The 13470-nt window shown below is 38.9% G+C and overlaps 1 protein-coding gene across 4 annotated transcripts in view; it reads right to left on the bottom strand.

The window, feature by feature from the left end:
• The window catches only part of LOC105278832 (alkaline phosphatase), a 181486-nt gene that overhangs the window by 35825 nt on the left and 132191 nt on the right, over positions 1-13470 (bottom strand). For all 4 annotated transcript variants that reach the window (XM_011338232.3, XM_026968813.1, XM_011338223.3 and 1 more), the window contains exon 7: positions 6073-6267. In XM_011338232.3, the coding sequence (XP_011336534.1) occupies positions 6073-6267 (195 nt within the window). The remainder of the gene's footprint in view (positions 1-6072; positions 6268-13470) is intronic.

The raw sequence follows: 13470 nt of genomic DNA, 5'->3' as shown, positions 1-13470 counted from the left end.
AGGATGACGTCGTTGTAGGCGGTGGAGTGGATGTATTTCTACATCGCGGTATATATGCGTGTTAAATATCCTCGGCTATCGTTGACAAGCCGTGTCCGAAATATGCTTTAATTATTATTGTCTGATAACGGAACATCTCTAAACAACAATGTTTGCGAATCTGACCAATGGTGTAGCCTGGCTGCGGGGGATTAAAGAGAGAATGAATGCCGCACACTGCTGATGCGTGATAATTGACCGAATTTTCAGCCAGCATCGATGTATACGCACGGCATATATTTGTCAATTTACATACGTAATTGTTATCGAATATTATTTGCGTTATAAATTGATTTTGTTACATGTTTGCTTTGCAAGCGACGGAGATTGTAAATGACCGTTGTACGTGTTTGTACGTCGCCGCGTACACATTACGAGTTCTAATTGTTAAGTTGACTCGCATATTCATCTGTAACATTCGATAGATATTCCGTGAATGTTCACAAATGAATTTTACGCGGCACAGAACACATTCATTCCGCATGAAATTTCATTCGCGGGAAGTTTTCTCTGTTTTCAATTGCACATAATAACTCGAAAACTATCCCGATATTTTATATAAAGTTTTATTTTATATAAAGTTTTATTTCCAATTTATCCAATCAGCCTGGTATTTGTCAATTAAACGCATTCACTCACGTTCGTTTCAAATCGATTAAATTTTTCTTCTAGCGAAAAAAATTATTGTCACGCGCTGATTTGCGGGTAATTTTGTTCTCAATAGTTACGTTAACTCTAAACACGATTGTTTATACACGATTTATATGTCTTATTTATACCTTTAAGTTTCCTCAAATTAAATCTTGTCTGGAATATACGTGCAGCAAATATGTATGTATCCGTTGCAGCTCATCGCGATTATAATGCCCGATGCGAATATACTGCATAGACGACTGCATATTCATATTTCGGGTTTACCCAGTTGAACTGGCGATAGAGGCGGAACGTTGCAATAAAAACGCAATCCCTATGTATCAGATGTTGTCCCCCAACGTCGTATTTCATGCGGAACGTCAACCGCATGATTTAACGTTCCTGCTTATATCCATTACTTTTATTATGCACGAGGCTCCCCTGCGCGACCTCATTTCGAAATTTTTGATGCGACAAACGACGCGTTTCATCGAGGCACCGATATATCGTGACTGCTGCTGTTGCGACTCTATCGCGAAAACAGAATTACATTACGACGGAATTAAGCCTCTGAATGGTCTCAGAGCCCTTATTCAAATTAGACGATAAATTTGAATTCCTCACGTACTATGAATTTTTTTTTACGTGACTGTAGGAATCTCAGGCATTCTTCGCGAATTTTTTAGTTAAACCAATAAAGGTGGCATGATATCACAGGGTTCGATCGTACATGAAATAAAACAACTAATTTTCATGCTGCTCTTCATTCAATTTTATTGATATTCCCTGATCTCATTAAAAAGTTGCTATCTTAATTATTATAAAAGAATTCTTTTGAAAGAATGCAAAAAGCATTCAAAATAATTTATGGCATCATCGGCGTTATCAGCTAACAATAAGTGACATCCACGAGGACCTAGGGAGGTATTAGGGAATCACCCCATCTTTTTTTCTCGTAGCGCTGTCATGTTAATAACTATGAAACCAAACTTCGGTATGTTATTTGATACTCGAATACGAAATTACTGGCGGTTTCAATCTGGAAGTGATATCGTGCGATGTCGAGTCTGATTCGAATCAAACGCCAGTGCCTCGAGAATTAGGTGACATCGATACATCTGGCGCGTCGACGAATTTTTTTTCTATTACAAATGCAAACGAAATTTGACGAAGCGAAAATTAAAAGCGCACGCGATACCGCGTTTCCGACGTGACCAGCAAATTGCGAAAGCTGTCGGCTCGGCAACCGCTATTTATTTCATGGCAATCAACGCAAATAGGAAAAGTGCAGCAGTGCGGACTCTTCCACGCGAGATCTATTGCCTGCACAACGATCTACACGCAACAAAAATTACTCTGAATAATAAATCAATACTATTTCGATCATTCGTACATTTGGTTTTTTCATACAGCTATTTTCTATAGCGTGATGAAAATTAAATTAGTGAACGTATTCCATTGCGTGTTCATATTATCCTTCTTCGAACATGCACAAAAAAGTGCAGTATATTGTAACAATGTACGTACTAATACATGCATAAGTTATGCAAACGTGAGAGCTTATAAATGTTAATAATATTTTAAAAGCGCTTGAAATATTTTTAAGCCTTTTGATTCCTGTGTGTGAGCAATGGCGAGATTGATTTGATTAATATTAACCATACTGAGAGTTCACTTTGTTGTTAATACATAATAAATCTCTAAAAATATCGAATATCGATGAAAAAGCCCTGATAACCTCCCAAGTTTTTATTATTTTTTTATTTTAGTTGATTTTGCAAAATGATTTCGTTAAATCAGAGCAATGATTTGGCATAGCAAGCGAATTGTTTAATTAACAAAGCTACCTCGTTCGGATTATATCTACTATTAAACATACACACATATATAAACATATACATCAGTTTCTATTAAATCATGTAGACTGTTATTGAGTATAATCATGATGTGGGATTGCATTACATTATTGAATATTTTCCGCTTGCGTAATTCGGATAAATTGATTGCGGCCTAACCGGAAAATTTACGGTGTCATAAACTTGCGGCGTCAATGGTATTAATGTAAAAAATACAGAATTATTACGTCAACCACAGTGTATCTTTTTCCGTTCAGAAATTTCACGATCCTGAAAATGATTTCGTGTTAAAAGCTGCGTGCTTCATATTAATCGATTAATCACATGAGCGACAATAACAATTGACGCGTAACACGTTATCAGTTTCATTAGTAATTATACTTATACTACAAAAGCGTCAAGCATCAATAAAAGCACAAAAATATTTCAAAACAAAAGAAAATTTTCAAAGTTTCCGCAGGAGTATATAAGCAAAGTTTCATGTTTCAATAGAAAGAAGGAGAAGCTTGTCTCAAACTTTCCTCAAAAACAAGCTGTTCACTTCATCAAGTGTCAGAAGTCTATTACAAATATATGTAATAACTCAGAAGAAATTAATCCGAGTTCGCTCGAAACCATGTATCCTGAATTCCATCAGTTTCCGCGCGGTATCGAGCGAGTCAATCCAACCTAGCGGAAAAAGGCTGATGAATGAAAATAGATCAGATTTTGAAAAAAAACGCGCTTCGGAGAGCGGTGCAACTTTCTGATAAACTTGTTGTGCAACTCGTGCGAGCTGCTGTCGGAGCCGCGTGGACGTGAACGGATTAACTTCTCAACAGTGTAACAAGATGCCGGACAATCCCGCGAAAACGAGGTACGAGACGGACGATAAAATAATTCAAGATAGACGAGGAGAACCGGTCATGCCACATTCTCGACAGTACCAGTCAGGCAAAACCCGATGCACTTCAAGTTATTTTTTTCCACCATCAGAGCGAGCTTTTCACCAGTCGCCGCATACGGTCGGCCGAAAAAGCCATCCTTTACGTTTCCCGGGCGATTCAATTTAACCGCGACCGGCCGAACGGTCGACAGGCATCCACGAGGTTGTCGAAGTAGATTGGATCTTATTGAATCCGGGACTGTCCCACCGGAAGGACGATTCCTCCTTCACTTGATGGAGACGAGCTTGCGTCTCTCTCCCATGGTATAAAACAGCGCACTCACGTCGCTCACTCACGTATTGGATTGCGATGGCCGAACGGAGTTGACGCCCCGTTGCGAATCTCGAGTCAACACACCTGCTGGCACCGTTCAGCGAAGCGAACGGTCAGCATGGGGACACCATGGGATATAGCTCGAAAGTCCCCATTGGCGCGAACAAGGAGTCCAGTTTTGATTGCCCAGGATCGAATGCTTCCGCATCGTTCGTCGCGAATCAGCGCGCCGCCGTTTGCACGATGTCGGGAATAGCGGCTCGAAAAAGACGAAAGTCGAGATCGAAGGGATGAACGAGTCATCCCTCCGGAGACGGTTCCCACAGAACATGGTCTACGACAAACGATGCCTTCGTTTGTTGGCAAATAACGCGCGTGTCGAAATACGTGTCAAAAATGCAGCGAAAAATATCGCTGGCGAGAATGTCGTTATGCATCCCGCTATATGTATCCCGTTATGTATATCTCCGGTATAAAATATTTGCTCCGTTCAGAACGCGACAGGAATCGCTTACCATCCCTGCCCCCCCCCCCCTTACCAGCGCGATAATCCATCAAAGTATAAATTTAAATAAAACCTCGATGAAACGTCAGTTTAGGCGCCGAAACTAGATAGCCGTTGAGCCACGTATTACTTTTTTTAAAAATCCGTGAACGTGGTAAGAGCATCTCGCGTGCTGAGTGAAAATGCTTCACCCCGACAAACCAGTTCGCGGCAATTTGAAGTGCACGATGCTCCTTTAATAGCCCTTTCGTTCTACTGCGGAAATACTCCTCTGGGTTCCATAAAGTTTCCAGAAACTTTTCTGGCGAAAGACGCACACTTTCCGCATTAAGAAATCTTGACGTCGTGCAACCACACGCTACTTTCCGAATATCGCGTTCTGCGCACAAATGGACCATGAATGCTCGCCGGAATCGCACCCGTTAAGCTCGACCGTGCACTCTGACTTATCTGTTTGTCGTTGCTCTTGCTTATTCCCGATTTCAATCTCGCGATTTTCCGCGGTCGCGATTAACGCAATTTTTTCCGGTGAATTCTCAGTAGTGCCGTACAAATAAATTAAATCGGAGATCACCACGCTAGATTGAACTCACCAACAAAGAAGAGGCGAACCGCGCAAACTCGCGCTTAAGCATGGCCGGCGATATAGACTGCCGTGGCAATTCAACCGGTTAATTCGCGCGGTTAATCCAATAATGTTTCCTGCGAGGCGGTTTTTCGGAGTCAGAAGTTGGTTGCCGGCGCATCCTTTCCGGATATTGGAAGGCCAGCCGGGGCAACCACAAAAAGGACGCTTTCTTTCTGAACAGCGAGGAATTACGGCACGGTAGCCAGTCACCGGGATTGTGTACGGAATTTGTTAACACGCGCACATGCACACACGTACAGATTTCGTCGGATTCGCGTCGACGTGTGCATGATTAAAAATCCGAGTCAGGGAAGCAGGTGTCGAGATACGGGCAACGTTATGAAAACTGCGAGATATTCCGTGTTTAATCAAAGGAAAAAAACGCAGGGAGATCCGTGTACATACATATATGTATACTTATTCATTTCCGCTTGTCAGTTTTTACTGAATTAACTGTCGGTATAATTTGATCGTAAAAGGAAATTTCATGTCAGAAAGCAGATGCGATAATAAATAATTAAACAGCATATACTAAAGTAATCACTAATTTTCTCTCTACTATTTCTCTTTTCGTTTCTTTATTGTACATAAAAAAAGCAATGCAATTATACTCTTCGAAATCAAAGACTATGATATTTAATTTAATTTAATTTAATTTAATTTAACGGAAAAAGTCCCTCTAATACAATATTAAATTATTACAAAGTAGATTAATTTTATTAAGTAATTAGCATTAGATTAATAATCTAATACTCTGACAGATTACAATGAAAGTAACACTAATAGAGATATTGAACTGAGAAAAAGAAATCATACAATTCAAGTGAAATTACAAATAACGAGATAGAATTCTTTTAATTAAATTTGGATCCGCGGATATTCTAATTATCAAGTTTTAATTGAACACTAATTAATTACTCAGTCCAGAAATAATTTTTTTATTATTATACTTTCTAACTAATTTCAAATGTATTCGTATACGAACATCACGACAGATGATCGATGTTGATTCGGAAATTTCAATCCCGCTTAAGAAACGTACGAGTAATGAACGTAATATCTCGGTTTAACGAGCGACTTCCATTATCTGATCATTTTAATTGAGTGTTCGTCCATCGTTGCATCCAGCCTAACAAGCGGAAACCGTCGATTTATTTCGGGGTCGAGATAGGATATGGCGTGCTTAGAGCAAAGTATTATGGGATGACTCACCGAATATGGGATTCCCGCGATGCGTCGCCAGTCCGCCGAGGGTTAATACGTGCGAGTGATCCGCCGTAACCACCAGAAGCGTTTCCGAGAGATCGACCTCCTTCATAACTGCCTGGACAGCTTCCTCCAGTGCCAGGGTCTCATCCAGCGCGCGATAAGCGTTGTTGTAATGGTGAGCGTGGTCGATTCTTCCACCTAAAGCGAAACGCCAGCGGATCTGGCTCGTATGAGAGGCTCATAAGATGCCGTCATTTATTAAACTTATCTTCGACTACTTTATAAGGCAATGCCGCCACTCGTCAGATCTACTTTAAAGTGTTCGTGGTTTCTACCAGATGTCATATTTCTTTCCACGTCGTATTGAATTTATTAAAATATGCAAGATAGATAACGCGATGATGTAATAAATATTTTAGATAATCTAATTAAGGTATATATTTTTTTAGAGCTATATTCCATAAATCAATCATTTTTGTACAATTTCCTCCTTTTCTCTCTCTTTAGCTGTGTACATATATATGTTTATTTATATTTATGTTATTTTATTTCGTATTTGAAATTTTAGATCGCTATTTTACTTTTATTTGTATCCAAGAGGATTATATTCACGTTTGTGCTTCTGCTCTGCTTACTTTCTCCACATTCGCGTGCTCGCGTAATGTTTGTCATTTGAGAACTCCTCATTAATAGCTCTCAATTCGCTTTTAATCAGTGGTGTCAATCATGGGCGGGATGTTGCTCGTTGGCCGCGTAGTTACGGTTTGCATGGGAGAGAGCAGCGGTTCCCGTTATCCCATTAACAAAGTTACACGAATGGACTTAACTCGATCATCGTGATAACTCTATCATGGCAAAATAGCGACGTAGCGTGCACGCGAACATTCCCTGCCATGATGTTAATGATTAAAAAAAATAACTGAGAATTTTTCACGTGAAGAGAAGTAGACTTTAATATCGCAAATATTGAGTTGAGCAGAAAGTGCGTATTTCTTAAGAAAATACAAAATACAATTAATTCTTAATACGAAGTTTTGCATTCGAATATTGCTAAGAAGATCTGCATGGACTTTAGGCTCAATCCGATATATCAGTTACGGTACCCTAAATTATAATAAAATTCAGGATAGCGCAGTGAGAGAAGCAAATTCGATTTCTCGAAATTTTTAAAATCTATGCGATTTAATTGTCTGAAAATTAACTGTTTATTAAATATCGAAGAAGTGGAAAAACGCTTATTAAGTGAATACACCAACTAATTGAATATATCGTTTAACGCAACGCAGAAATAACGCGGCGTTCAATTTCAAAGTAAAATTATGGAATAATGTAATTTAAGAAAATTGGAGAAAGCGGTTCGATGAAAATGCAGGCGAGATAACGGGATTATTACAATCGCACTTCGGTTATTGGTAATCAGTTATTGGCAAAGTTACGTTGTACATAACGCAGGTTTGCCCGACCGTGTTTCGGCCCACACAAATATACAGATCACTGCATCGAATGCACTTGCGGTTGTATCAACGGAACGTAATTTCTACGCTCATTCATCCCTCCGTATAACAATATTGTCGTGTCGTTGACAATCTCGTTATTTTTCTCCACGAGCACGGTGACATATTTAGCCTTATGATTCATATAATTTTATTTTATTTACTTTTTAATTTAAGTTATTTATTATATTCATTTTATTTATGACACGATTGATCCATACCACCGTCAGCAAGTCAACGACGCGTCATCAGTTTCAGAATTGTTATTAGAGAACACGCCGATACTAAAAGAAGCCATAAAAGGATTACGAGATAAATTGTATAGAATGATCGACGTTGAATTGTCGAGTGATGCTTAAGAACTGCATTGCTTGCACGTCACGAGCAGAACGACGTTGGTCGAGACGTTGCGCGTCTCGCACGTGCAACACACACAAACGAGGGGTGTACGCTCGATCGAAGTCCAACTCGGGTTTCATCCGATTGCTGCACTCAGGTCGACTTTAGATATCATCCTAAAGGATGCTGTACCACGATCCGGGGGGCGACGGTGTCGCGTGGATAAACGTAACTATTGCATTTGCCGTCGTTGCATCCCGGCCTCGTTCGAACCCGCTTGACTTACGGACTCCCAGAAGCACCGGGGGTTACACGTGAATTCTTATACACCTCTCGAGAGATTTCGTCTTACGGAAGTACCAGATTAAGAGCGTCGTACGTATGCTAAGCACGATAAAAGAAATGCAGTTTGTCGCTGCTGAAACTGCGTACCCGGCGGAACTGTACAATAGAAGAGAAAAACTGTTGTAAACTGTTAAATTTAAATGTGAGTCTTGAAATCTTCCGTAGGAACATCTTTTGCTGTCGAGGAAGACGAAGGAGCACGAAGCACGAAAATCGAGTGCAACAGAGAACATTGAGAACGCTGATGATCACGGGATGATCATCGCTGAATTATCCACAATCTCAACTTTCGATCTATCTTTCTCACTTGACCGATTTTACCGTCGGAACATCCATTTGCAAGAGTTTTCATTTTATTTTTTCAGATTTTGATCGTAAAAAGCACAGCGTCGATCTCGTTACGACAAGTGAGAATCGCGAACGGGGCACCTAGCCCCGACGCCGATCTGTCTCTTATTTATTACTCGCGTCAAATCCTGCCAAATTGTATTTTATGGGGTGCGCTCCGAGTGCACGTGGTACCTCTTATATCGCGCGTCATAAATAACAAAGTAGCTTCGGTGAGTCCGGAGGAATCGAAAACAGCCATCAAGAGTTCGCGCGACGCCCGGCAAATCGTTACCCTCGCAAGGATCGCTCGCGGCAAACAACCAAGACGCCGTAAAATGAAAAATATCAGGACGTCGCCGGGGAAATAAAACGGCAAACATGGCCGGAAAGAAAGAGGGCACGCGCTACGTCTTGGACTGCAAGACCTGCAAGAGAAGCACAGAATATGCTCTTTGATAAAACTCTTTCTTTTTCTTTTTCTCTGTTAGTTTTCGCCGAAGCGCGATTAAAGCGCAAACAATCAATAACGTACTCCAATATTATCCGAAGAAGCGGGTCTTAATTTTAATCTTAATTTTTATGCCGTCCGCTCGAAACAATCGTTATTAATGCAGGAGAGGCACGACCGATAGAAATGTCCAGAATATGGGATATTAGAATATTTCAAATTCTATTAATAGAATAACGCATATGCAGCTAGACATAGTTTAGACATGATATTCCAAAAATGTCAACTATATTCGTAAGGACGTTTTTATTTGTTTTCTGATAAAAGTGTGAATAAAGTTTGCTTAACGTGTAACAAGAGATGAAGAAATTATTTGCTTCAAAGTGACAGATTTCACGAAAGTGAATTTCTATTAATGGAGATTTTCTCACATTAATCACTAATAAAACTTATTATTACTTATTTTTATTGTGATTACATCGTAATGATTCTGCTGTTTCCTCGCGTTTATATTAGAAGATCATGATTATCTCAAGAATGTGTGTGTGAATTTCCCTTGCTACAATTCGATACAATGCAACGTTATCTTAGTGATGACAGTTGGCGAACGGTCACACACAGCACTTCGATTATTACAACTGAACTTCCCTCTATCTCTGATTGTCCCAGTTTCTGGTAAAGGCTAGTTAGTTGAGAGACTGAAGATAAAACCTGCTCGTGATACACCAAGAACAATCGGAATCACTGAGACAAAAAGATTTGCATTCGTATGAATTAAAGAGCAATTTTTATATTCTAAATATTATTTTATTTTTCTTTAAATAACAAATATTTGCGCGATATATTAGAGGTGTGATTTAGTTTTGAGGGTTTTTTTTGCTCAAAAACGCATGTATTTAAATATGATAATGAATGAATACCTTAATCAAAATATTTCCCTTCGTTTTCTATAACTTTTTCCCATCTTTCTGGCAAGAGATGGATTCCACCACGATAAAATCACTCTTCTTTTCAGTTGATCCATTCGTCGACGAATTTTCGCACTTCTTCCAAATTATCAAAGTGTGTATCCTCTAAAGCGTGTTGCATCCACCGGAACAAATAATAATCGCATGGAGCAATGTCCGGAGAATACGCGGGGTGCGGTAAGACTTCCCATTCGAGCTCTAATAGTGTTTGTTTCACTGATAACGCAACGTGAGGTCGAGCGTTGTCATGAAGAAGAATCACTTTCCGTCGTTTACTCGCAATTGGTGGTCGTTTTTGGTCCAATGCTTGCTTCAACTTGTACAATTGGTGTCGATAACGATCAGCCGTGACAGTCTCATGCGGATTTAACAGCTCATAGTACACTATCCCACCAAATACAGAGCATTACTTTTCAACCGTGAATATTGCGTCTCGGAGTGGATGTTGATGGTTCGCCTGAATCCACCCATGATTTTCTGCGTTTCGGATTATCAAAATAGATCCACTTTTCATCCCCAGTAACAATCCGAGACAAAAGACTCTTCTTTTTTTGCCTGGCGATCAACGAAATGCAAATGTTCAACCGGTTCGCAATGGCACTTTCCGATAATTGATGTGGAACCCATTTCTCTTCTTTCTGAAGTTTTCCCATTTCATGTAAATGTTTGGTAACTGTTGTACGATCAACATTTAATGCTCTGGCAAGTTCTGAAGTGGATTCTGTTGGATTTTCGTCCAATAATGCTTGCAAATTTGCATTTTCAAGCTTTCTTGGTTGTCCCGAGCGTTCTTTGTCCTTCACACGTCTTAATTGATGGGGCAGAATCACCATAAGTTTCCACAAGAATTCTATAACCGTCAGCCGCAGTTTTCTTTTGATTAAAAAACAAAAGCAACGCATGTCGAAAATGCTAAAGAGCTTTCGGAAGTTGCATTTTTACGATGATATAAACACGACTGTTATTGCATCTATTGCTATAATGCTACTAAATGTCATGGATAATGTCAACACTGTAAGAAACAACAGTTATCGGAAACAGCTATTGGAACAAACTGACACTACAGCCATCTGTTGCAAAACCCTCAAAACTAAATCACACTCCTAATATAAATATTATCGTGTATTTACTATTTAAGAGGTAATAATAAAATATTAAAAAATTTCAGTTCCTTGAAATTAATTTTTAATGCACCGACTTTTTTATCTACGCATTTTTCGCACTTTTTAATATACAAATATTTATTACATCTACCCATATATTAGCATTAAAAAGAGCATCAAATATCCAAAGTTATAAAAATTTCAACGAGGCGCATGAGTAAAACTTAACGCGAATGTTTTTTCAGAAAAATGCGCGAGGTGATTCTCTCTTAAAAGCGTGAGTGATAAAATATTCTCTTAATTAGTTTACATTCCAACGGAGAATGTTAGCGCTTGAGCTCTGGAATTCAACTCCCCTTTAATTTTAACTGTCGGTTCATTATACTCCTACAACGGCTGCAGGGTCTACAGCGTTAACGTTATCCGAATTTTGATTTGCGATTGTCGTTTAGAGGATAGCTGCAGGGATATCGAAATTATCGTTCGTGAAAAATCCCATGGGGGTATATCCAGGCCAGAAACATCTTCGTTCGCGTCTGTTCCTTCCTCGCAAACTTTAGATTTTAATCCGAACAGCGACGAGTCATTCGATAAATTGCATTCCTGCCGTTAATTTTAGGAAGCCGTTTTATAGGGACAATCTAGTTCCCAGCCGGTTTAGTGGCTCGTATCTGTCCTGTCTACACCGTGGCCGGTTTACAAAGTAAAATCCAAAGTAAACACCGTGATACTGCAACGGCGCTCATCGTAAAATCGGTTTTATTATTTTGCGCGAAATAAATATGTAAGAAGATTAAATAACATATTCGGTGCATGTTTGATTCGGGCTTCCGGCATCTGTATCGCGTAATCGTTAATAATTAATATCAGCGGGTGTCATGTTAGTTGAAATTTTATCCGTATGTTCTGTTAATAGAGAATAATGAATCTGCTAAATTACAGCAACAATGCATGCCGTACGCTTTTTAGCGATTAACACTATACTTGGCAACTTTATCAGGGTACCCTGATTATCCGCACTTGTAATAATTATCACTGTAATAAATTTAATTTCGTTCCGACATAATAATTTGCACGTGGTAATCCCTTCGATAATATACAATCACGATGATGCGGTTGTGTAGTTGTAAAAGGTATTCATGTTACACGAAGGTACTCTTTATCTATATTTATTGCTAGCCGGCCCTTCCTGTTTTTAATGTTAGTGTCACATTATCACTGCTGGATGTACCGCCGGAAGTGGGTTCTCGTTGGAAGAGGGACGATGATAAGACCTTACCAGCAGTATCGCACGTTTTATGAGCGACACGGACCAAATATTAATTCGTCGACTATTTTATACATATCTATCGAACGTGCAAAGATCATGAAATTATTTCTATCACCAAGAACAATTGTAATATTAATCAAAAATAATTTTCCCGTCGAGTTTAGTCTTATGTAATAATTATGTAATAAATAAATTTTGTTGTCGTTTTATTATATATTGCGACGTGTGCATATAAGACTAATATGAAAACGACAATTACTTGGCTAGATATTAAGCTAGATATTAAGTTAGATATTAAGCTAGGATATGAATGCAAATATGAATGATAGAAACTATTGTATATAATTCTAGAAAACAATAAATATACATACAAATCACGTTTTGTAGATCAAAGTTTGTTCAAAATTTAAACAAATCGCTTCAATGTAATAAATCAGCTCTTGTTAGAAGAAAGGATAGCGCAAACGTTATGTCGAGATTGCAGAGCGAGCAGGCAGTGTCAGATATAACAATCATCGATAGGCCATCACTTTCATACGAAGCTAACATACAGAACTGACACTTACATAGTTCCTGTGTAGCAAGTGCTAACCTTGCTATTCGTCCCATGAAAAATTTACGAACGACGTACGGGACCGTTTGGACGGTGAAAATATGGTTTCAAGAGGCAATAAAGATATTTTATCGTCCGGTAATAATACATATTCTTGTTCGTTCAATGACGCGGTGCCTCGGAGATGAGGAGGATTATGTGGTAGAACAACGCGTGGACTAAGCATCGTAAGCGGGTTTCGTTTTTCTGCGATAAATTCTATGCAGGGATGTGATATATATCATGCGGCGTAGCAACGAGAACGATACTCTGCGTCTTAAGCGATATACCGTACATTGTATGCGCCGCGAAATAACGGCTTATCCGAATATAAAGCGATATTTTTTTGCGGTGGAAGGATTAACAGATCGTTTCATTATCAGTTCTAAAATCATTCGAAAAAGAATTTACGATCAAAATATCAAGCACTAACTAAAAAGGGATGCTAATTAACTATTAAATTAAATATTAAATATCAAATTAAATATTTTCGGAAACTTTAAATAGTTGATT

This window comes from Ooceraea biroi, chromosome 4 (assembly GCF_003672135.1).
Source record: "Ooceraea biroi isolate clonal line C1 chromosome 4, Obir_v5.4, whole genome shotgun sequence".
NCBI lineage: Eukaryota > Metazoa > Arthropoda > Insecta > Hymenoptera > Formicidae > Ooceraea > Ooceraea biroi.
Note: the sequence above shows the minus strand (reverse complement) of the source record. Positions and strands in the feature narration are given on the sequence as shown.